This window comes from Chironomus tepperi, unplaced genomic scaffold (assembly GCF_022539635.2).
Source record: "Chironomus tepperi strain 1889 unplaced genomic scaffold, CSIRO-AGI_Ctep_v1 contig_8, whole genome shotgun sequence".
In the NCBI taxonomy this organism is placed as follows: Eukaryota; Metazoa; Arthropoda; class Insecta; order Diptera; family Chironomidae; genus Chironomus; species Chironomus tepperi.
This window is the reverse complement of record NW_027226130.1, coordinates 1,164,762-1,186,954: the sequence shown is the minus strand read 5'-3', so window position 1 is coordinate 1,186,954 and position 22,193 is coordinate 1,164,762. Positions and strand designations below refer to the sequence as shown.

Below are 22,193 nucleotides of genomic sequence, written 5' to 3'. Positions count from 1 at the left end.
CCAATACGAGAGTACAGCCTCTTTACCCGAGTGGATACAGTCTCTATACCCGGGTATAGAGCCCGAGTGGTTAGACAACATACCAGATCCCATAACCCTGTCTTCTATGAGAACGTAGGTTCGACTCCCACAAAATGACTCTTTATTTGACTAAAACTAATGCTTGACAAACTTGAAAGCTTCTCAATTAGTACAATGTCAACAATAAATCAATCATTGCCAGTTAGTAGACACCAAGCTGTAAAATAGAACATATAAGCTCTTTTATTGACTCATGATGCAACTTTGTTGCATTAATTGTATTACTGAACTATATCTCCAACTAGTAAAGCTTAAAATAGATGCAGTACGAAACCTAAATAATGGCAATGTGTTCATCCAATTTAGTTCAAGTTCAGACACAAGGAAGAACTTGTGAAACGTGATTTTTAATATTAAATTGTTCTAATTAATTAGCAATTGCTATTCTCATGCTATTGTATCTACCCAACACTAATATAACCATAAAATTCTTTTCTTTTACTTACCAATAGGATGGCGTTTCAATATTTGGCGGTGCAATTGGAGCTATGCACATCCCCGAAAAATGGTTCCCCGGTTGCTTGGATTATTACTTGAATTCCCACAACATTATGCACGTTCTCGTTGTCGTGGCCGTATATTCAATGCATCAGGTGAGAGAAGTTTTAATTAAATCCAGAGTTGCAAAAGATCTGCACCTGTGACAGGCAAAAATCGTACAAATTCTTGATAATTTGTATGGTTTTTCTTACAAAACTTTATAAAACCTTACAAATTCTCGATAAATTGTACGGTTTTGTAAGAAAAACTTAAAAAACCAGGCAGAAACCGTACAAATTCATGATAATTTGTATGAATTTGTAAGGTTTTGTAAATTACCAAGAATTTGAAAGGTTTTGGCCTGTTCCAGGTATCTATTTTGCAACTTTGCTCAAATCTATGTTTTATTATTGTATCAACACCTGCATATAGGGTTTCTGACAGCGGTTAACCGTTAACAGCATAACAGCGGTTTTTTCCTAAAAATGCGGTTAACGCAAAACAGCGGTTATTGAAAATTAACCGCTGTTAACAGCATTTTTATCTGTAAAGGCTTTAAATAAGAAAACTTTTTACCGAAAATTTTGAATTTAAATAAAAAAGTTTTAATTTCTTTGTGAAATCTCTCCTTTTTTGTAAGAAAATGTGAGTTTTGGATGAAAATTTTAGGCTAGAATCTCTTTGAAAAACTTGAAAGATTTTGGGAAATGTTTTTTCAAAATCTCGCCACTGTCGTGGAGTTAAGGGCAATTTCTGTCCTGCTTGCCTTGAAAAATTCAGGAAAATTTCGGTCCAAATTGTTCTTAATTTTTGCACATTTTTCAGCAATATTAACATCATTACTTTCAAATATATCATCAAACGCCTTTATGCTTATGAATTTTCAATAGAAAAAAATAATTTTAGAGTTTAATCATTAAAAATTATTCTTTTCCTTTGATTTTGATTAGTTTCTTTACTTTTTTAGGTTTAGGCAACCTAATTTAACCATACAAGTCAAATAAAAAGAAAATATATTAATGAAAAGCTCATTTACATAGTAAAATTGTGATATTATTAAAAATTCTTAATAACCGCAGTTAACGCGGTTAACAGCTGTTTTGAGTTTTTTCATAACAGCATAACAGCGGTTATGGAAAAACGCGGTTAATCAGAAACCCTACCTGCATAAAAAAAGAGCACCAAAAATCAATATTAGTCAAAATCCAATTAGACATTTAATTTTCCACACTTCATGTGGATGATGATTTGGACGTAAAAAAGGAGGTAGCGCGGAAATAAAAAAACAGCAGAAATTCTTTTTTTGTGTTTATCGATCCTGTATAGGGCGAATAAAAAACAAGGAAGGAAGAAAAAGAATTATGCAATGCCACATTGTGATTTTTATGAATCAAGGTCAGACAATGAAAAAGAATAAAAACTGCGATAGTTTTAGGTTTTTGTGCTATACCAGCATGTAGAAATAAACTTTTTTTGGAGCGTATTTTTGTAGATAAGACTGCTTAATAATACAGTTTGTTTGGCTGATTGACTGTCTTACTAACTTACTGGTTAGCTGGATGGCTATTTGACTGACTGGCTCGTTTGCTGGCTGGCAGGCTGATTGGCTGGGTGGCTAGCTGACTGACTATCTGACTGGGTGGCTAGCTGATTGTCTGACTGGGTGGATGGCTGACTGACTGTCTGACTGTGTGGATGACTTACAGGCAGTCAGACTGGATTGCTGACTGTCTGGCTCTTTGACTGACTAGCTGGGTGACTGATTAGCTGACTGGTTGGCTGACTGACTGAGTGACTGGCTGGGTATAGGACATGATCTCAGCAACTATACGTCCTACAAAGCTCTAGTTTGAAGCATTAGCTTTGTGTCATCGACTTATTCCGGTATCGATTACTTTGGAAGCGCAAAATCATCTTAATGCACGTTAATTATTGATTTTTCATTTCTTAAAAATTTAAGTTCTTTAAAAACGTTATGATAAAATCCGTTAACCTTTATAAATTTATTAGTAAAATCAAATAAATTCGTATTTTTTTCACCAATTGCTGGAACAAAAAGGCGCTGAAAGTCGTTCTTAAAGCTCAAGTACTTTTGCAATTTCCTTTTTTTGGAACGAAGCGATTAAAGTGCTGCTGCTGCAAATGTTTTGCCATAAATTTTCCATACAAATCCCCCATCCACCCAACCCAAAAGCATATTTGCCATAACAAATTGAAATACACAATTTAAATTAGACGGCATTAAATTAAAAATAATGGCACACATGTGACTTTACCTTATGAATTATATTTTTTGTTAATTTGATATAAAACACAGTTTGACCAAACTTATTCCGACCAAATTTGTCTGGTTATTTTCCAAAACTTTTTCGCAACATACAGAACCGTATTATTATAATTTATAAATTAGCATAATATCATGCGCGTCAGCATAAAAGTGGAATGAATAATTTATAAAGCTTATATACGCTCCAGTATGTTCTCTTCGATGTTGTACAATTGCATGATAAAAATTGATCATGATATATAATGTATGGGCAATTTCCCAGAAAATCGCATAGATTTACAGGCGAAAGGTTTTCTAGGTTATGTTGCTATTTTTTGAGGTTAAATTGTTTTTTTGGGCAAATATTTTCGCAGATTTTTTGAGGATGTTTGAGAATGGCACGTGGATGGTGTAGTTGATGGATATTGACATGTGTTAAGAGGAATGGTGGGCAACCTGTGTTCCGCGGCACATTATCCTAACAGACAAATACCATGTGCTCGAGAGCATGCTCGTGGTTGTTGCTCTTTGCATGCTAGGGCTGCTACATAGTGCACCGTGAGACATTTTGGAAATGCCATGAACCGTATACTTTGTACGGTTTTGGTCGAGGCCTACCACCTAGCTGCGCCTCGCAAAAAAGGTTGCCCAGCACTGTGTTAGAGTGCTTGTTTTTGGTTTTGATGCTGCGGACAGACTGATTGGATGCTGTACTTCAATTCAAATTATTAGGCCAATTTGCCTATTTTATTTTGATTATAAATTGACGAACCTGAACAGCACGACAGAGCAAATTCCATTATTCTTTGTAAAAATGGTCCAAAAACAGCAGTCATGGTGCTGCGGCATGCCCACAGGCTGATTTCTCAACATCCTCTCTTTGATCTTTACTAGCTACTTTGTCAATTTCTTTGGAAATTCAGCAACATTTTCTTCGTGACTCTCAACATTCATCTCCCCAATTTTTGAGGTTAAACGAGAAGTCAACCTCAAATTTTGCCATAATTTAAATCCTCAGTCAGCAACATTAAAGCACATTCTCAAACAAAAGTTAACAAATAATCAATACCATACCAAAATTCGCTTATTTTATCCACAAGTAAAGCTCAAGATTTGCTTGCGGTTAGATAACAAGAACACATAATCCAAATATGCCATTCAAGTGTCTGCTCTTTAAGTATCTAATAAGAGCATAGTCGTCTGACATGCGGAATCGTCCATGCATACATTACCGCAATCGTAATAGAACATAAGTAATGTATAGAGTATCTAAAGTGCAAATATTTTATGTAAAAATAAAATTGCACATTTTAATGCTGATTTTCTTCAATACATCTTGAAACTACATATTATCTAGTGATGGATAACCTATGTGCTGTGGCACACTAGTGTGTCGTTTCGCATTTGTGTGTCGTGGCGCATTAGTGTGTCATGTCGAACTAATATGTCGTGTCGTACTATTGTACCGTGTCGCACTAGTGTTTCGTGGTTAACTTTTGTGTCGTGTCACAATAATGTTTCGTGTCGTACTATTGTGCCATGTCGCACTAGTGTTTCGTGGTCACTTGAGTGTCGTGTCGCACTATTGTGACATATCACACTAGCGTGTCGTGGTGCACTATTTTGTCGTGTCGCACTAGTGTCGACTCGGAATTTTGTATGGAAAAGTCGACTTGAGTCGACTCGACTTCTTGTAAAATTCGAATCGACTTCAACCTCGACCACCAACTTGAGCCATGCCACAAAAAAGGTTGTCCACAACTGCATTAAGCTATTTATTTTTACAATTTATACTCAGTTTATATTCAATTTTGCTAACACATATCTTATCTTTATACTCAACAGGCAACTGTAAGAGACATCGACTGGATGGAATCAATGTCAACATCAAAATGCGGTTCAATATCAAATCAAACAATTGACATACCATTGTTAAGTAATTTAACATCGGATTCACATTTCGAGCTATGATTTGCTGGCACCGAAAACTTGTTGGAGATGTCAAAACTTTTAATTTTATTTTTATGGCTCTGATTTGGTAGAAGAATTTAAAAACTTTTTTTCTCTCTATCTATCTACCTATCTCTCTCTCTCGCATTTAGAGACGTACATAATATTTGGACGAAGATTTGTATAAAAAAAAATTGAAAAATAATCAAGGTTGGGACAGATTTGAAGATTTTGTGATTTGTTTAGGGATTTCTTGATTGAAGAAGTTAAGCTAAATTTAATGAAGTAACTCTAACTTGGGAGTTTGGAAAGTTTATATCCTTTTAGTTACTATTTCTTACGTCTGGTAGTTTAGAAGAATTTTACAGATGAAACTTTGTTGAATTTTATGAAATGACTTCAAATTTGTATTAATATTATTACTGAATCGATAAAATTCAGGGATATGTTGTATTATTACCACTTAGTTCCTATTTTATGCTTTTACTAATGTTATTTAAGTTAATTTCAATGCTTTCTCTGTGAAATTTTTGTAAAACTAAAACAAAAACAAAGAAAGGGAGTACAACTAAGCTTAGTTTAGAGAAATTCAAATATTATATTAGCCGTTAAATGTTCTGAATCATTTGAAATCACTCCTGAGCTGCACAATGCGGTAAATTGTACTTTTTGCAGTAGAAATTGGTCAGAATTAATCGTCAGAGCTCGAAATCGACTTGGATGTTATATGGAAATGTCGATACTACTCCATATAAGATTCGAGTCGACTTTCAGATCAGGGGCAACGTCGCACGGAGTGACACAAATGAAGAAGGCTCCGCTAAACCTCTTTAACTAATACCAAGTGAAAGCCGTCCGTGTGGTTGCCAAATGGTGTTCATGTGGCTGCCAAATGGTGTCCATGTGGCTCCCAAATCGTGTCCGTGTAGCTCCCAAATGGTTGTCCGTGTGGCTGCCAAATGGTGTTCATGTGGCTGCCAAATGGTGTCCATGTGGCTCCCAAATGGTTTCTACGTGGCTCGCAAACTCCGTGGCGTAGACTTCTTCATTTGTGTCGCTCGGGGTTGCATCTTAACATTAATACAGCGACATATTAGTGATCTAACGCTATTGCGAACAATATGTGCTTCTGGGAACTCTTTAATCCATGAAAAAAAATCAAATCTGTCTCAAAATTTGAATGAAAAAAAAAATTGTAAACAAAAAAATTAACTAAATTAGAGCCTTCAAAGAAAAGAATAAAAAAAAAATAAAATTATATTAATTAGAAAAGTAGAAAAATTGATAAAGAGGAAGATGAAATCCATCGAAAATTAAAGGAAAAAAAGAAAGTCGCACACCAAAAAAATAAAACAATTTTTAAAAATCTCCTTTTTCAAAGCCTAAATTAATGGGTAATTTGCGTTAATAATCATTTAAAGATGAAAACTTTTTTGAATGGTTCGGCTAGAACGAAATAAATATGATGGACTGATTATAGATAGGGCTAAAATAAATTTTAAAGATAAAAATTTAAAATTGATTGATGCCGAATCGAAAAGTTTTTTTTAACCTTAAAAACAGAGTTGCAAAGCAGTCACGTTGCGCAGACAAAAACCGTACAATTTCTAAGGTTTTGTATGAAAAACCATACAAATTATTAAGAAATTGTACGGTTTTTGCAAAGCAGGTAACTGCCATAGACAAAAACCGTACAAATTCTATGGTTTTGTAATAAAACCATACAAATTATTAAGAAAAACCATACAAATTATTAAGAAATTGTACGGTTTTTGCCTACGACAGGTGCATGCTTTCGCAACTCTGATTAAAAACATCTTAATTTTGAAGTATTTCCCTTGTGCAAATTTAAGTTCAATTCCTGCTTCTGGTTGCTAAAGTTTCTCCTCTTTTTGTGCTTTTTTAATGGAATGAAGACAGAAAAAAGCTTTAAAAAAAAGATTTATCATCAAAAAAATTGCAGTTCATTGAACTATAAAATTATATAGGCTTGTTTAAGCACTCACGTAGTCAATTACTCTTTAAGGAAATCTATAAATCTTTACTTCCTAATTCCTCTATCTCTCTTTCTATATATTATATATATAAAAATGGCAATTGTAGTTGATTATCTCAAAATGATGAAATCAAAAAATCGAACAAGAATTGAATTTTAATCATTTGGATGGATAGACAAAGAGCTTGCTCATGAGGACTTACTTATTTCCTTGGATGGGTGCACGTGTGCCCATTGTCGCACGGAGAGAACGTCTAAAGCTTGCTCTATTCTTCGAGAACTTCTGCAAGTTCGAAATGTTAAGCAGAATTGCAAAACAAGCACCTGACACAGGCAAAAACCATACAACAGCTTGACAATTTGTAAGGTTTTGTACTTTGGTACCTAATTATTGCAACACCGAACCAGTGGTCATGGGTTCGAGACTCGGCTGGTGAAACTATACAGTGGAAATGCGGCTCACAGTCTCTCTTTGAAGGCTACAGGCAGAAATGTCTGAGTAGGTCTAAGTGGTTCTGATCCCACACTAAACTGTATGTGTACTAAGTGTAGTGGTCTGACGCATCTTCACATTAGCCGCGAAATAACTTAGCGTAGCTCTGAATCTAGGTATAGTCAAGAGTATTAAATTGTCTATTAGGAAATTGATTAAAATCCAATTCTTCCGGACTTAAAAGCCCATGAAAAAAAAAAAATCCTGTGAATTGTCATTGATAATTGATTCATGACATACCCAATAACGCATTCTCGATTGACATAATCAAATTTTAGCATTGCCACAATACCTCTAATTGTATCTATCGTTTTAAATTTATAATACATTTCAATAATGTGATAATTGCAATCTCATTGCGAGTCCTTTTTTTGATGAAAATATAATATAATTAATTATAATTGCTGAAAGCTTCATAATTCCAGTTAATTACTGAATAATTTAGTTTCATTTGTGCTGTATACATAATAGATGTGTATGTAAAAATCTAATTTCATGTTTTCATTGATTTCTTAACAAATAATGTGTATCTCTAAATACCATCATATTAATAAGGAGAAAAAGATCTAAAATATCATCAAATAATTATCTCAATGAAAACCCCAAAAAATAAATTCTCTTTGAAATTTAAAAAATAATATAAATAAAAACATTTTCAATAAGCAATATACAGTTAAAATTAATAAAAAACAAGTTTAAACTTTTGCAGTAGAAATTGAATAAAAAAAAGTCACTTATTAATAAATAATTGAAAATAAAGCGTAAATAGCTTTCAATTTCACTTGTAATCATAAAATAACTTGCATTCTTGACGCTGATTTGGGAGTTAAATTGATTATTGCTTATTGTTTTTGAACCTGATCAAGATTTTATGATTATTTTTGATATTTAAGAATTGATGCTCTACAGTAGCTAACTTCGTCATGTACTCGATTGTTCAATCTAGCCATTTCGTCCAAAATATAATCAAGAGTCTGACGATGTAAAATTTATAATTTCAACTAAAAACAATGCTTTTGTATCAATTATTACTAAGATCAGGTTGAATTTTGCTCTAAAATGTGAGAAAATTGCGTTATAAATTGAATAAATTCAAGAGTACTTACTGAGACGTCTTGATTGATCGAAATTTTGAAGTAAAATGAGTCAATATTATCAAAATGAATTCGCTTTTCAAAGGGAAGTAAACTATGAATTCGCTTTGATTTGAATTCAAACTATGAAAAAACGTTAAAAATGAATTCGCTTTTCAAAGGAAAAATACTATGAATTCGCTTTGATTTGAACTCAAACTAGAGAAAACCGGTAAAAATGAATTCACTCTTCAAAGGGAAAAAACTATGAATTTGCTTTGATTAGAATTCAAACTATTGAAATTCGTTAAAAATGAATTCACTTTTGACAGAGAAAATACGTTGAATTCGCTTCAACTTTAATTCAAATTAGAGAAAACCGTTAAAAACTTCAATTTTTCCACCGACAAAATTAAAGACGTCAAGAAAAATGTAAAAATCGATCAATTTTCCTCCCAATATTGTATGCTTATTCCCCGAAAAAAAAAAGTTTTTAAATAGGTTTTAACTTTTATTTTGCCGATTTAAATGGAAATAGAGAAGCTGATAAGTTCAATTTGTGATATTAAAAAATAATAAATGAAAAAAAAAATGAATAATAATTACAAAAAAAAAGAAAATTCTATGAAAAACTACCGAACAAAAAATCTATAAAAGAAAAATTACTTTAGGTTAGAGAAAAATTTTGATTCTTTTCACAGAAATGATGGAAAAGTTAAATAAAAGCTATAAAGAAGTAGATAAAAAAAAGAGAATGATTGAAAATCTCAAGTTTAAATTATGTAGAATATCAATGAATATAACGAGAAAAAAAAGAGGAATTCATATATTTAATGACAGTATTAAGAGAAAAAAATAGAAAATCATGAATATAACTAAAAAAAAATTGTAAGATTAATTTGGAATGCATTCACTACAATTTCATTTTTAAATGACGAATTCACCATCCTTTTGAATTCATCATCTCTAAACAGAAACCTTTTTGATTGATAATTGAATAAAAGAAAATCCTGAATAAAGTTTTTTGATGCTATAACGTAAAAGTTTATTTTGAAATTCCTTACTTGATATTAACATTTTTCAGTGTTTGTGATTTTATTGGACCTTTTCCTTCGACAAACAATTTTGCACCTTTATACGTGCCAATTAAATCATCATTTACTTTTAGATCTGGTGCGACAGTCTCGAAAACTTTCTTCTTGGGATTCATAAATGGCTGGTCGGGATTTCTTGTTATTCCGTCACATGAAACTAAGTCACCGGGAACGGAACCTTGTGGTGGATCCATAATTTCAACTTTATCGGGTGATGATGCACACATTACCATTGCTTCGGATAAGACTCCTCTCATTTTTGCAGGTTTTAGATTACAGAGGACAATGACCATACGATTTTGCATTTCCTCTATTGGCACATGCTTGACAAGTCCAGACACAACAGTACGAGGATTCTCTTCGCCACAATCAATTTTCTCTAAATACAATGAATCAGCATCTGGATGTCTGCCAACTTCGACAATCTTGCCAATTCTCATGTCTAATCGTCCTACGTCAATTACTTCCAATGCCGGTGCTGCTTTTTCAGCCGCTGGAGCTTTTTCCTTCTTTGGCTTTTCAGCCTTTTCCTTTTTAGCCGGTTGGGGCTTTTCTTGTTCCTTTACAGCTTCAACTTTTGGAACTTCTTGTGATTGCACTGGATTATTTTGATTCGGTAAACTTATTTGCTTCTTGCCATTGGCAACTTCCAACTGGATTAATTGTTGCTTTGCAGCTTCCACTTGTTTCCTCAAATCATCATTCTCTTTCTGGATTTCAGTGATCTTACGGCTGATGACTTCATCTTTAATTGATGAAAACTAAAAAAATTTCACAAATATTTTGGTTAAAAATTTTCACTTTTAAATTCAATGATTTTCTATGCTTACCTCACGTTTCAATGCAGCAAGAGTCTCCTCAGCAGCCTTGTTATTTGCAATAATACGATCTAAGGCACAACTACTCATTCTAGATAATCTATTTAATTGAAGATTAAATCTTGTAAATTTTGCCAACATGAATCGCAGAAAGCGCTTTTTGAATTTTCAAATTTTTTTCCGTTAAAAACTGACGGTTGAAGAAAGTTGTTTACCCCTCGGTATTTTGAAAAATAAAACGAACATTCAACAAGTTTACGAATAAATTTAATTAAATTATGGCTGAAATAGTGCTTAACGATCTGCAAAACATACAGAAATATGTTTATGGAGAATATAAGAGTGCGGGAGGATCAAATATTGAATGGCTGAGCGTGAGTTTCATTAAATAATTTGCTAATTTAAAAATCTGATCATAATCTTCATTAATTTACAGCAACTGTCTTTAAAATTCATCGAGACATTTAAGAAACTTCATGAATTCCTCAATAAAGGCTTGAATAAATCACCAAACAAACAAATAATCATTCATCATTGCATGTTATGTGCAAATCAGATTGTTGTGTGCTTGCGATTCCTGGAGAAAACAGTCAGCACAGAAAAGGATCAAAATACTTGTTTAATTACATCCAGACAGTGCTTCTTTGACAGAATCTTTTGGTGTTTAGTGAGATTGAAGAGTATCATCAATTCTGCAAATGATCATGTAGTTTCAGAGCAGATAAATGATCAAGCAAATTTCATTGAAATCCTGGATGCTGTGCTTGACAATTTGGCTTCATTTGTGAATCTGGACGACGAATGTAATGTGACAAATAAAGCAGAGAGAAGAGCAAACATGATCATGGAAAGCAAAGAAATATTTGAAGGAATCAACAACTTATTAAGCTTAACATTGTCATTCTCAAATGTCGCCGTCAGCAGTGATCAAATTCCATTGAAGGTACTGTCAGAAAATCTGTTTAAAATATCGCGAGAGTTTAAGGATGAGTTTGCATTCTCAAACACAAAATTGAACGACATTAATGCTGTTAAGAAAAGATTGAAGTCAGTGGAACTTGAAAGTTCTTTATATCGGCTGGAAAATTACGTTAATGATTCACTTTTGCGTCTTGTTTATCACGTCTTTAGTGAAATTAATGAAAATCCGGTAAAAAAGTTGTTTGCTTCTGCTGACTTGAGTAGTCAAGGCAATGAAGTTGATAAATTTGACATTCTCATTGAAAGATTCCTGCTAATTGGACAGTTTGCTGTAACTTTTGCTAAAGATGATGTAAAAGTCTCATCATTGATAAAATCATGCTTGGCATCGATTGAGAGTTTGGACACCTACTTGATTCCAGCAATAACAAGTAAAATTGAGGATCCATCAATTGACATCTTAATAGAGCATTTCTACGAGGAATGCAATGAACTTCAAAGAAATGTTCATTTGATTATTGACACAAAAGCATTTTGCATGATCTTAGTCGATCTGATAATTGATTCCATTGAGAATAATCGTAAAACATTCGATAAAGCATCACTGTTTGTTATTCTAGGCTTCTCAAAAGTTTTATTGTCTCATTTGACAATCGCTTCAGATAACATAAAGCTCTCTCAAGACAAAGTCGCGACATTTTACTTTAATGACTTTAAGTTGATCATTAATGAATGTGAAGCAATACTAACTTATCCAGATCCGATTGAAAATTTCGAGACAAGAGTTCTAAAGCGATACAATATAATGAAAAATACAATTAAAAAGCTAGTAAGTGCAATCAGAGTAAGAGAAACTGATTTTAATGACGAAAACTTTAAGCCAGTTGTAAAAATCACAGAAGCACCACCCAAAAATTCTGATTTCTTCAATACAATTCGTCCATCTGGTTGTAAATCAGTTCTTTATGAATCTAAAAGATCTATAAAGCACTCAAAAACTCCAACAATTCCACAACCAAGTTCTCTTAAGAAATCAGCTAAAAAGCGAAATGAAAGCTTGAGACGAGAAATTTTTAAGAAAAATGAGTTCATGATTGCTGAGAGTCTAAATAAAAATGACGACGATACTCTGAATAACACTGACTTGCATATTACAGAAATTCTTGATAAACTCTCTAGCTTGTCGATTCACATTCCGAAAAAGTATTAAGTTAAGGATGATTTTAGTGTTAAGGATTCATGCAATGATCATGACAAACTACTAACACGTTACAATTTAGGGTTTTAATCTAATTAATGCTAAGGTTTCCCCAGTGGTCTCCTGAAGTCTTTTTTGTCAGCAATTTCCCGAGACCTAGACCGAGATTACTCAGAAAGTCTCGGTTTCAGCATCGGTAATTGTTAATTACTCCCAGAGCTCGAAGTAAACTTGAATTTTGTATGAAAAAGTCGAATCGAGTCTACTCTTGGTCTACTCGAGTCTATTCTTGGTCTACTCGAGTATACTCTTGTCTAGTCTAGTCTATTGGTTAGTCTTGTCGAGTCTGCTGTTGTACTCGACTCCATATAAAGTTCGAGTAGACATCGAGCTCTGATTATTACTAACATTCAAAATTTGAAGCTTTTTATGCTAAGCATAAGTCACTAACGCATTTAAATCATTAGATCAGTGATGGGCAACCTCTTATTTCTCGCGGCACACTTTGGTAGCAAGCCTCAACAGTAACCGCACTCAGTTAGCGTGTGCTGCGACACGAAGGTTGCCCATCACTGGATTAGATGATAAAAAATTTCATTACATTAGTATTGAGCATATAAAATTAAATAAAATTTTCTTGTCACATGAATTTAGTCATTAAGGTAAAATATAATTTAAGTCACTTCCCGTCCAAGAATTTTTAAGAATTAAGTCATCCTTAAAATTCTTCCCCGAGTGTCACAATGCGTCGAATCGCATTATTTGCTGTAGAAATCAGAGCCGTCAAGGCAACGTCCGACCATCTACGCGTCCAATTGTTAATACTACGACGTAGCATTGCCTTAGCGAACACGTTGTGCTGCTCAAATTCACAAAATCACTATTTTTTATTCTGAATCCTTTGAGGATGAATTCAGAATCGTTTATGTTAAGTTTCACATTAATTTGCAATTTATTTTATATCCGTCCAATGTACAAATGTTACTATTACGTCTATTTTATAATGAATGAAATACAAAATTTGTCCTGAATAAAAATTGTGCACAATATTTTGTAACCTAACGATGATTATGTTATTGCATGACATGTAACACTTGTCGAATAGTCTAATATTTGAATTGATTAATTACAGAACAATTATTATGACATAAAATTGGCATGCTGATGATTTTTTCATGCAATTTTGAGTGATTTCCATTGCAGTCGTTTGTGAATTTTTCAACAAAAAGGATTAAAAATATGAACAAAAGCTTCAAATTCAGTATTTTTGTAGTCATAATATTCACATTAGTTCAGAATTTAAGCTGTATTGTTTACTTAAGATCATGGAATGACCGCGGACCAGGTAAATTGCCAATAATCCACATCAGATCCGTCGACTTCATTCAATTTCACCATCAGGTGCCGTCAGTGCTGGTAGAGATTGCCTAGAGCAAATCGAAAGGATTTACTTCAAGAATCAGTCATGGCAAACTCCAAATATGGGAATATTTCATACGAAAAACTTGTCAGCACCAGCAGCTGAAATTGAAGTTCAATATTTGGCTGATTTACATCAGAGAATATCCGTGTCGCATGATCATAAGGATAATGGAATGAAGTAAGATAAGGGACGGTTTCTCGGTATTTATCTACCCTAACAGGCAAAGAAGCCGCTCTTAGGTACCATGATAGTATGCTCTTTGCCTGTTAGGGCTATCCCTACATTTGCACTTGGTGTACACCTTAAGGTATGCTTCAGGATAAGAGCATATGTAGGGGAGGTTTATGGGTAGGTGTAAGTTAGGTTTACAGTCAGGTATAGGGTAGGTTTACAGGTAGGTATCGGGTAGACTTACAGGTAGTCGTAGGGTCGGTTACAGGTAGGTGTAGGGTAGAATTACATGTAGGTGTAGGGTCGATTTACAGGTAGGTATAGAGTAGGATTACAGGAAGGTACAGGAAAGGTTTGTATGTAGGCTTACAGGTAGGTATAGGGAAGGCTTACAGGTAGGAATAGGGTAGGCTTACAGGTAGGTGTAGGGTAGGCTTACAGGTAGGTGTAGGGGTAGGTTCATATTAAGAAAATGACTTCAGGGACCAATTTCTCCAGTATTGGCACGGTATGCACTTCTGGAACAGTGCAATGGTGCACTTAGTAGTATGGTAAAGTAGTGCACACTGTACCTTACCAGTACTGGATATATCATTCCTAAATTTGCCGTCAAAATTCATTAAATATTCCACAAAATCAACCACTTCCTTCAGCTTCCAGCTAAAAATATTATCAGCTCAGTACTCTCCAAACAACTATCCAGGCATCATGGATGTAACTCTTACTGATTTCTATCTAATTGTAACTGATAACAAGGACACTGTAAGTTTAATGACTTGATATTGCCATTCTTTGCTAATTTCCTATTACATAACAGTTCAGCAACACAATCCGAACAATCAGTCATACAAAATCATTTAACGAGGAAGCCAGATACGTCATTTTATTCAATAATCCAGATCAACGTAATGAAGGCAGACAAATTGCGTGTGAATTCCTTAACATGCTATTCTCAGTGTATCGAGCTGTTAATGTTGTTGTTCTGTATGCAAATGACGCATTTTCATATGAAATTTATATTGGTGATCCATATGGAGTTAATGGTAAGATTTGTGGCGATAATAACAGTGGACGAGAAACGCCAGCATGTGGTAAAATGAAAACAGTTCTGGCTGGAATTTGCAATCGTGGAATTCTTGAAAATAAGCAAAATTTAATTAATTGGCTTGATATGGAGAAGATTCCTGAAGAAATGGGAAAGGATTGCATCTTTAACTTGTGTGCTAGAGTTCAAGAGCCGTTCATTAATGAAGGATGTAAGGATGGAATGGAAATTATGATATTGGGATTCTTACAGGATGAAATGGGATTTGATATAAACATAACATGCACGACAATGGATCGAGGTGAACGGCAAGAAGATGGATCGTGGACGTTCCTACTTAATGAAGTCAGGGAAGACAGATGTGACATAATTGCTGGTGCCTTCTTTCCTGATTATGATACACATGAAGATTTTGCAGCTACTGATTATTATCTTCAAGATTATTATAGATTTTTCGTACCAAAAGCACCGATTGAGCCTCGATGGAAAGGACTGATCAATATATACAGCAGTGATATTTGGTATGCAGTTCTAACGACATTCATAATCTCATGGATACTTTGGTTCATATTTGGGATATTTTCACTAGAATCCTATCAGCATCGTCAGTTTATTTTGATCAGCTTAAATGTCCTTTGCATCTTTTTGGGAATTTCGGCAAATAATCGTCCAGAATATAATTCATTGAGGTTCTTCTTCTCGATTCTTGCACTTTATGCCTTAATTATCACAACTCTATACACATCAAAGCTTATTGATGTATTTACAAATCCTAAGGATGACTACCAAATTGACAGTATTGTGGAACTGCTGGAATCATCTTTGCCAATTGGTGGACGTCTTGAAACTATGGATTGGTTTGACAATGGCGATGGACTTGATATGGAAATTTATGCTAGATTCAATTCATCTCAAGCTTTTCGTCCATCGCCAAAGACAATTCATGAGATTTCACAAGGCAAAATGGCACTTCTAATAAGTGAACATTATGTCAAGCAAACTATTCATAGTAATGATGTTTTTGGCATGTCTGAGGAGCTGTTTTCGAATCATTTGGAAATGCTGGCTGAACGAGGCTTTCCGCTGATTAAGAGAATCAATAAGATCTTAGGATTATTTCGTGATATTGGAATTATGAGCAAATTATTTCAAGATTTTTTATTCGATTCCAATATTTTTGCGCCATTAAAGCTCACTAAGCGTATTGAATATCTGCGGAATAAGGGTCAAGATACCGATGATTTAGAAGATTTCATGGAAGATCAAGATCATGAACATGAAGCCGATCCAGAAATTGTATTAACACCAGAGCACTTACAAGGTCCATTTAGTATTTTGATACTATTTTTAAGCATAAGCTGTGTAATTTTTATGCTGGAATTTATCTTTAATATTGAAGTGATTAGAAATTTTTGTGCTAAAGTTTGGAAGCCATTTGGTGACAGAATTGAAAGATTTAGGAAGAATATTGAGAATATGCTTCCAAAACAGGAGATAAATGTGAAAATGAAGAGACAAAGTAGAGAAGTAAGGTTCACGCCTAAGATAAGGAGGGTTGTAATGTTTGAAGGTTCGAAGAAAAGTAATTTGCTGAAAAACAAGAACAAGAAGCTATAACTGGATAGAATTGACAAATGAAAGAATTATAATTGCTTCAAAAAGTGTATTTTTGTTGACCACAGACCCTAATAGTCATTGAGCATGCTTCCATAACACAGAAACACCAATACAGTACCTAACAGTGATCTCTTTGCCTTAATACTCCGCTAAACCTCTTTTATTCCACTCGATTTTGTATGAAAAAGTCAACTAAACTTCATGACGACTCAATCAACTCATTACGAGCTTTGGCTGATCATAAACTCCTGCTACAGCAACTCCATCTTTACTAATATTGTAAAAACTGAATTGTTGATTATTTTGATGTTTTGGTAGCATTGTTGATGTTTAGTTGGAATGTTTAATGTTTTGACATCATGTTTGTTGTTTTGAATGTTTTAAGTAACATGTTAATATAAATGATCCAAGCACATTGTTCATTCAATAGTTTTGTAATTTCAATTACCAAACTATTACCGAAAACTATTTTGGCAAAAGAAATCAACAGCATCATGTAACAAGTGGTCAGTTGGAAGAGAAAGTATATGTTGAATTTTTTTTGTATTTTAGAGATAAAATTTTTATCGAAAAAAAAAAAAATGATTGAATTTTAAAGATAAAATCATAATAGACTCTCGGAAATATATTATTTACCAAAATTTAACCAGACTTCATTTCAAAATATGTTATTATTTGAATTTAAAAAATTTAATCAGCATTAAAATTGAAGCATATGCAACATTGTATAGAATATGACAATGATAATTTGAGTTAAAAATTTCGACAATATTTAATAATATAAAATAGTTTTTGAATTTTCGCAACAATTAAACTATTAATTAAGAATGTTGAATTAAACTATTAATTAATGTTAAACTAATATGAGCTTATAGAATAATAAAAGCAGCGGTGGGCAACCTGTGTGCAGCCAAAAAATTCTTAAAAATGCTCTGCATCGTATGCCGTGTGCGATTTTGGTCGAGGCTTACTACCAAAGTGTACCGCATAAATTAAAAGGTTTTGCACCACTGCAAAAAACAACAAAGTAGCTTGAAGTTAATAGCTTATTTACATTGTAATAAGAATTGTGAACTTAACTATTAATTGTTTCTCATTTCCAATGGATATATGCGGACATAACGATTACGATCGCTTATGCTTTCTATTAAGTTGTAAAAATCTCGTAATGAATAAAGTATTAAATTCTTATGAGCATGAAAACATGATTTTTATTACAAATTACATTATTAAGAACATAAATTACAAAATTATTGTTCAGAATTGAGTTAGATTCCGAGTGTAATAGACTGGAAGTAGTCGTCTATACATATCTAGTTCAGTGGTGGACAACCTATGTGCCGCGGCACACTTAGATGTTAAGGTACTGTTGTTGGCATTTTCAAATATTTTTGGCGATCCACTAGAATGTTGCTTTTCACAGGTTGCTCACCACTGGTTTAGTTACATTCCTGACATTTAGAGAACTTGGACGGAAAGCACACGGCGTTGAAATGATCTAAAATCTGATCAAACGACGACTTAATTTCGGTCTGATGATGGATTTTATCGAATCTAAACTTGGATCAGATTCACGCTGACATGAGTTTGAATTTTCTGCCATTTCTACGGCATATGCTTTCCATGTCCAATGTCCAAAGTCAAGTTCATAACTAGACGTACGGTCGACTAATCGCAGTCAGTTCCACTCGGGAGCGATTCTTTAACATAAAATCAGCAATTTTAATTTATTTTAAAAACTTTGAAGAATTTTCACTCCAGAGCAGAGTTGGACAATCCGTTTGCCGCCAAACAATCTTTGATATATTAGCCGCGTTTTATTTTTGATTTCGGTTGTGGTTTCCACAAAAGTGTGCCATGGCTTGCAAAAGATTGGACAACACTGCCATAGAAGGAATTATTTTAGTTTTGATTCACAATTTACAAAAAAGCTTACAACCCGTACACATAATATCACCAATTAAATTATAGATAGAGAGTTAATTCTTAAAACATTACAATTTTTAAATTAATTCTTCTTTAGTCGCTTAACTGGAATCCACTGATGTTTTGCTAATTTCATTGCTTTAGGTGTCAAAAAGCTAGAAATAAATTAAAGAGTTGAAATTAAATCATTATATAGGGCTTGAAGTCGACTCGAATTTTATGTTAAGTCAAATCGACAATAGTCGACTTTTAAATTCAAAATCCGAGTCGATTACGAGCCAGAACAAGTCGAAAAACATTCCAAACTTACTTTGCAACCATCATCAGCCACGCGGAAGTTGGAAGTATCAAATTTTGTTTATTCTTCTTAATTGCTTCAACGATTTCATTAGCTACATACGATGGAGACATTCTAGGTCCAACCCCTTCCATTTGATCCAAAATATCAGTCAATTCCTTTCGTGTATTAATAAATGACGGATATACGCAAGTCAATTTAATAAATTCGTCGTGATCCTCAACACAAAGTTCATCTTGTAGAGCTCTGAAATACCCGAAATATTTAAAAACCGGTTTGCATAAACAAAAAAACTTTAATTAAATTCAAAGAGATTTAATAATAGAACTTACCGGTAAAATCCATCAAGACCAGACTTTGTAGCACAATATGAAATAGCAAGTGGGAAGCTCACCTTCAAATAAATCGAAATAAAGCAACAAATCAGAATTATAATCATAAAGGCTCATTGAATTAGCATCATTAGTTAATTATTATGGCTCTAAATTGTCCATTGATGATTGGTTTTGTTTGGTATTGAGCAGGATTGAATTAGTGCTGTTAGTTCTTTAAGTTTTGGGAAATTTAACAGATTTTTGGAAATTAACAATAACTGAGGTTCGGTCAAGAGCCGCAGGCATGCAATTGATGCATTTTAAATTTGCACAGTATAAATGCCTAGACCTGCGGATTTCGACTGCATCTTTAAGTTCGTCCAATGAAGTTCGTTCCTGGAGGCCTGCAACTTCGGACAGAGCTTGAAATCGACTTCAAACTTCATATGAAGTCCAGTCGATTCAAGTCGACTTTTTCATACAAAATCTAAGTCGACTTCGACCCCATACATGGTCCGAAACCTATAAATAACCGGTTTATACAGCATAAATTAGTACTCTTGTACATTGCCACATTAACTTCAATCAATAATACCGAATAATTAATTTAGATTGATTTTTCAAACATATTTATCTCAAACATCTATGACGCATGTTCAGACGTCTGGTATATCAACAACACTCAAGAAACTGGTCTTAAGACATTCTTTTCCTGTATTGTATGATTTATATTTTGAAAAGTCATCATACAAGCATGTAAATCTTAAGTTGTTTACTAAAAACATCATGCAATTATCATGTAAAGTACGACAATTTAGAACTTCATTAACACACGCAATTTCTTAACAATTCCCAAAGTTCAAACCAACAATTATGCTCTTTATTTTGAAATTTGCTTGATATTAAAGTTCATTGCCAGTTTTGGGAACTTTATGTTTTTCGCGACACATTTTGATTGTTATTCTTGACCGAAAATCGTATATGATTTACATACGACGGCATACGATTCAGGAAATTTTCAAATACTTTTAACTGCACACCAAAGAGTCGTGGCATACAGGTTGTCCACCATTGTTCTGCACATTAATATAAAGCACTCGAAATTACATCTTGTTGATCATAATTCATGATTTATCTGATTAATTAACAATGATACCGGATGTGTCTGTTCTTTAACTATTTGCGGAGCATAATGCTCGTTGACTGCTAATTATTAGGGTTTCCCGAAGTTTTTTTTTACAAATTCCCGAGACCAAAACCAAGTATACCCGAAGTCCATCCGCAAAGACAACAAGAAGACTACCTTCGGAATTATATTCGAATTCTACCTTGGGGAAGACTATCAGATGAATACCCGAGAAATCTACACTGAAGACTATCAGGGAGTCTACTCGAAGACTATTTTCAGGAACTCTACTCGAAGACTACCTTCGGAAGTCTACTCGATGTCTACCCGATGACCACCCGAGGGAAGTCTACCCGAAGACTACTCGGAAAGTCTACACGAAGATTATTTAGAAATTCTTGGTCTTGGCATCGGAAATCCTTACTAATTGCCATTATAAAGCGAGAACAAAAGAACTATTAATCATATTAATCTTCATGAAACTTACCTTTGCACCCATCGAAGCAATACCGACAATATGTCCTCTCTTCTTGTCTATCATGTCTTGTAGGAATGTTCTTACACCCTGATCATCATGAAAATCATAAAATCAATCATGGATAGTTAAAAAGTTCAAATTAGCACATTTGTAAATCTCTAAAATCAACTCGGCATCTTACCCAGAAATGTGACGTCATATTTACATCAATAACTTTTTGTATTTGTGTATATTGACCTTCGTGCAATGAAATTGCCGATAATATTCCAGCATTATTAATTAATATGTCAATTGTTTGCCCATCAAAATCCCTCGAGATGTTCTGCTTCAACTCTTGAAATGCTTCAAAGTTCGATACGTCAACTTTATAAGCCTTTGTTTTTACGTTGAATTTCTCACTAATTGCTGCAGCTGTTTGAATTGCTTCTTCTTCATTTATGTCAATAATGATCACATTACAGCCTTCTTGTGCTAAACGGAATGAGGTTGCACGACCTAGACCATTTGCGCCACCTGAATAAATGTCCATAATTTGTCAATTTTTTGTTGAGATTCTGCGGATTTAAAGTCTACACTCACCAGTAACCAGTGCCAATTGTCCGTGAATGCTTTTCACTTTCGTTTTATAAAAGATCATTTCAAATATTTCTTTGGCCATGACGGAAGCAATTTTGATGAAGAATATAAACATTCTTGAGAAATATGCAAAATAGTCAGAAAATCCATATTGAATCTCAACTCCTCCTTGATAGCTCTTCTTCTCAAAATCATCAAAATTCTCCATTATTTTTTAGTTCCTAAAATATGTCTTAATTGATCAAAAACTCAGCGAGTACTGAGTTATGTGTTGAACAGTGGTAAATAAGATGTTGATGGAAAGAAATTACTACAAGACATGTGCTGTGATGCAACACGACCTTCAACATTTGATTTAATAATAATCTAAATGTTGAGATTTAGAAAACATGGTTTGATGTTGTCAGCATTGAAGTTTTTTTAGGTAAATTTGGTTTTTTTTTGGTTTCTTTTATACATTCAATGTCACGAATTGGATAAAAATATGAGAAAAATTAATGCAGCTGAGACTTAAAAGCATTGAAAACATTAGAAAAACATTAACAAAACATTGAGTAAAGTTGATTTGAAAATAAAAATTTGTTAAAACAATGAAATTTACCTTAAAAACGTCCAACAAAGCTTTCAAAACACTGAATTCAAAGCTTCCTTCTTTAAAACATTAGAAAAAACATTGTAAAACATTGAATAAAGTTGATTTGTAAGCAAACATTCTGTAAAACATTCAAATTTACCTTAAAAGCATTCATCGAAGCTTTCAAAACGCTGAAATCAAAGCTTCCAAAGCGAAAACATTAACCTAAAAAATTTTCAAATTTTAAAAAACCGTTAAAATCATTTTTCATTAAT

At 33.5% G+C, this 22,193-nt stretch overlaps 5 protein-coding genes across 7 annotated transcripts in view; 3 read left to right on the top strand and 2 right to left on the bottom strand.

Annotated features, from left to right (window-relative positions):
* The window catches only part of LOC139100554 (progestin and adipoQ receptor family member 4), a 46,938-nt gene extending 41,480 nt beyond the window's left edge, over window positions 1-5,458 (top strand). For all 3 annotated transcript variants that reach the window (XM_070653199.1, XM_070653184.1, XM_070653192.1), the window contains exons 7-8: window positions 534-674; window positions 4,673-5,458. In XM_070653199.1, coding sequence (XP_070509300.1) covers window positions 534-674; window positions 4,673-4,798 — 267 coding nt within the window. In that variant the 3' untranslated portion in view covers window positions 4,799-5,458. The remainder of the gene's footprint in view (window positions 1-533; window positions 675-4,672) is intronic.
* A 3,901-nt stretch (window positions 5,459-9,359) lies between these two features.
* On the bottom strand, window positions 9,360-10,407 carry AIMP1 (aaRS-interacting multifunctional protein 1). Its single transcript, XM_070653655.1, has 2 exons — window positions 10,264-10,407; window positions 9,360-10,194 (listed from the first exon to the last, which is right to left on the bottom strand). The coding sequence occupies exons 1-2, from the start codon at window positions 10,390-10,392 to the stop codon at window positions 9,400-9,402; spliced, it is 924 nt and encodes a 307-aa protein (XP_070509756.1). The 5' UTR covers window positions 10,393-10,407; the 3' UTR covers window positions 9,360-9,399.
* A 108-nt stretch (window positions 10,408-10,515) lies between these two features.
* On the top strand, window positions 10,516-12,571 carry LOC139100875 (serendipity locus protein alpha-like). The gene is made up of 2 exons (XM_070653642.1): window positions 10,516-10,625; window positions 10,688-12,571. Exons 1-2 carry the CDS (start codon window positions 10,530-10,532, stop codon window positions 12,380-12,382), a joined length of 1,791 nt encoding a protein of 596 aa, XP_070509743.1. The 5' UTR covers window positions 10,516-10,529; the 3' UTR covers window positions 12,383-12,571.
* A 1,280-nt stretch (window positions 12,572-13,851) lies between these two features.
* Window positions 13,852-17,383, top strand: Ir60a (Ionotropic receptor 60a). Its single transcript, XM_070652907.1, has 4 exons — window positions 13,852-13,970; window positions 14,618-14,726; window positions 14,782-16,339; window positions 17,325-17,383. Exons 1-4 carry the CDS (start codon window positions 13,852-13,854, stop codon window positions 17,381-17,383), a joined length of 1,845 nt encoding a protein of 614 aa, XP_070509008.1.
* Window positions 17,384-17,827: 444 nt separating this feature from the next.
* LOC139100492 (estradiol 17-beta-dehydrogenase 11-like) lies at window positions 17,828-21,666 on the bottom strand. The gene is made up of 6 exons (XM_070653096.1): window positions 21,348-21,666; window positions 20,950-21,281; window positions 20,778-20,855; window positions 19,183-19,244; window positions 18,863-19,096; window positions 17,828-18,707 (listed from the first exon to the last, which is right to left on the bottom strand). Exons 1-6 carry the CDS (start codon window positions 21,550-21,552, stop codon window positions 18,635-18,637), a joined length of 984 nt encoding a protein of 327 aa, XP_070509197.1. The 5' UTR covers window positions 21,553-21,666; the 3' UTR covers window positions 17,828-18,634.
* Between the last annotated feature and the right edge of the window lie 527 nt (window positions 21,667-22,193).

Coding starts and splice junctions, on each gene's coding strand:
- AIMP1 (XM_070653655.1), bottom strand. CDS start 10,392: ATGTTGGCAAAATTTACAAGATTTAATCTTCAATTAAATAGATTATCT. Junction 10,195..10,263: donor TTGCTGCATTGAAACGTGAG/GTAAGCATAGAA, acceptor AAATTTTTTTAG/TTTTCATCAATTAAAGATGA.
- LOC139100875 (XM_070653642.1), top strand. CDS start 10,530: ATGGCTGAAATAGTGCTTAACGATCTGCAAAACATACAGAAATATGTT. Junction 10,626..10,687: donor CAAATATTGAATGGCTGAGC/GTGAGTTTCATT, acceptor ATTAATTTACAG/CAACTGTCTTTAAAATTCAT.
- Ir60a (XM_070652907.1), top strand. CDS start 13,852: ATGGGAATATTTCATACGAAAAACTTGTCAGCACCAGCAGCTGAAATT. Junction 14,727..14,781: donor TAACTGATAACAAGGACACT/GTAAGTTTAATG, acceptor ATTACATAACAG/TTCAGCAACACAATCCGAAC. Junction 16,340..17,324: donor GCACTTACAAGGTCCATTTA/GTATTTTGATAC, acceptor AAATTTAATCAG/CATTAAAATTGAAGCATATG.
- LOC139100492 (XM_070653096.1), bottom strand. CDS start 21,552: ATGGAGAATTTTGATGATTTTGAGAAGAAGAGCTATCAAGGAGGAGTT. Junction 19,245..20,777: donor TTGCTTCGATGGGTGCAAAG/GTAAGTTTCATG, acceptor ATTTATTTGAAG/GTGAGCTTCCCACTTGCTAT. Junction 19,097..19,182: donor GGTCTTGATGGATTTTACCG/GTAAGTTCTATT, acceptor CGGGTATTTCAG/AGCTCTACAAGATGAACTTT.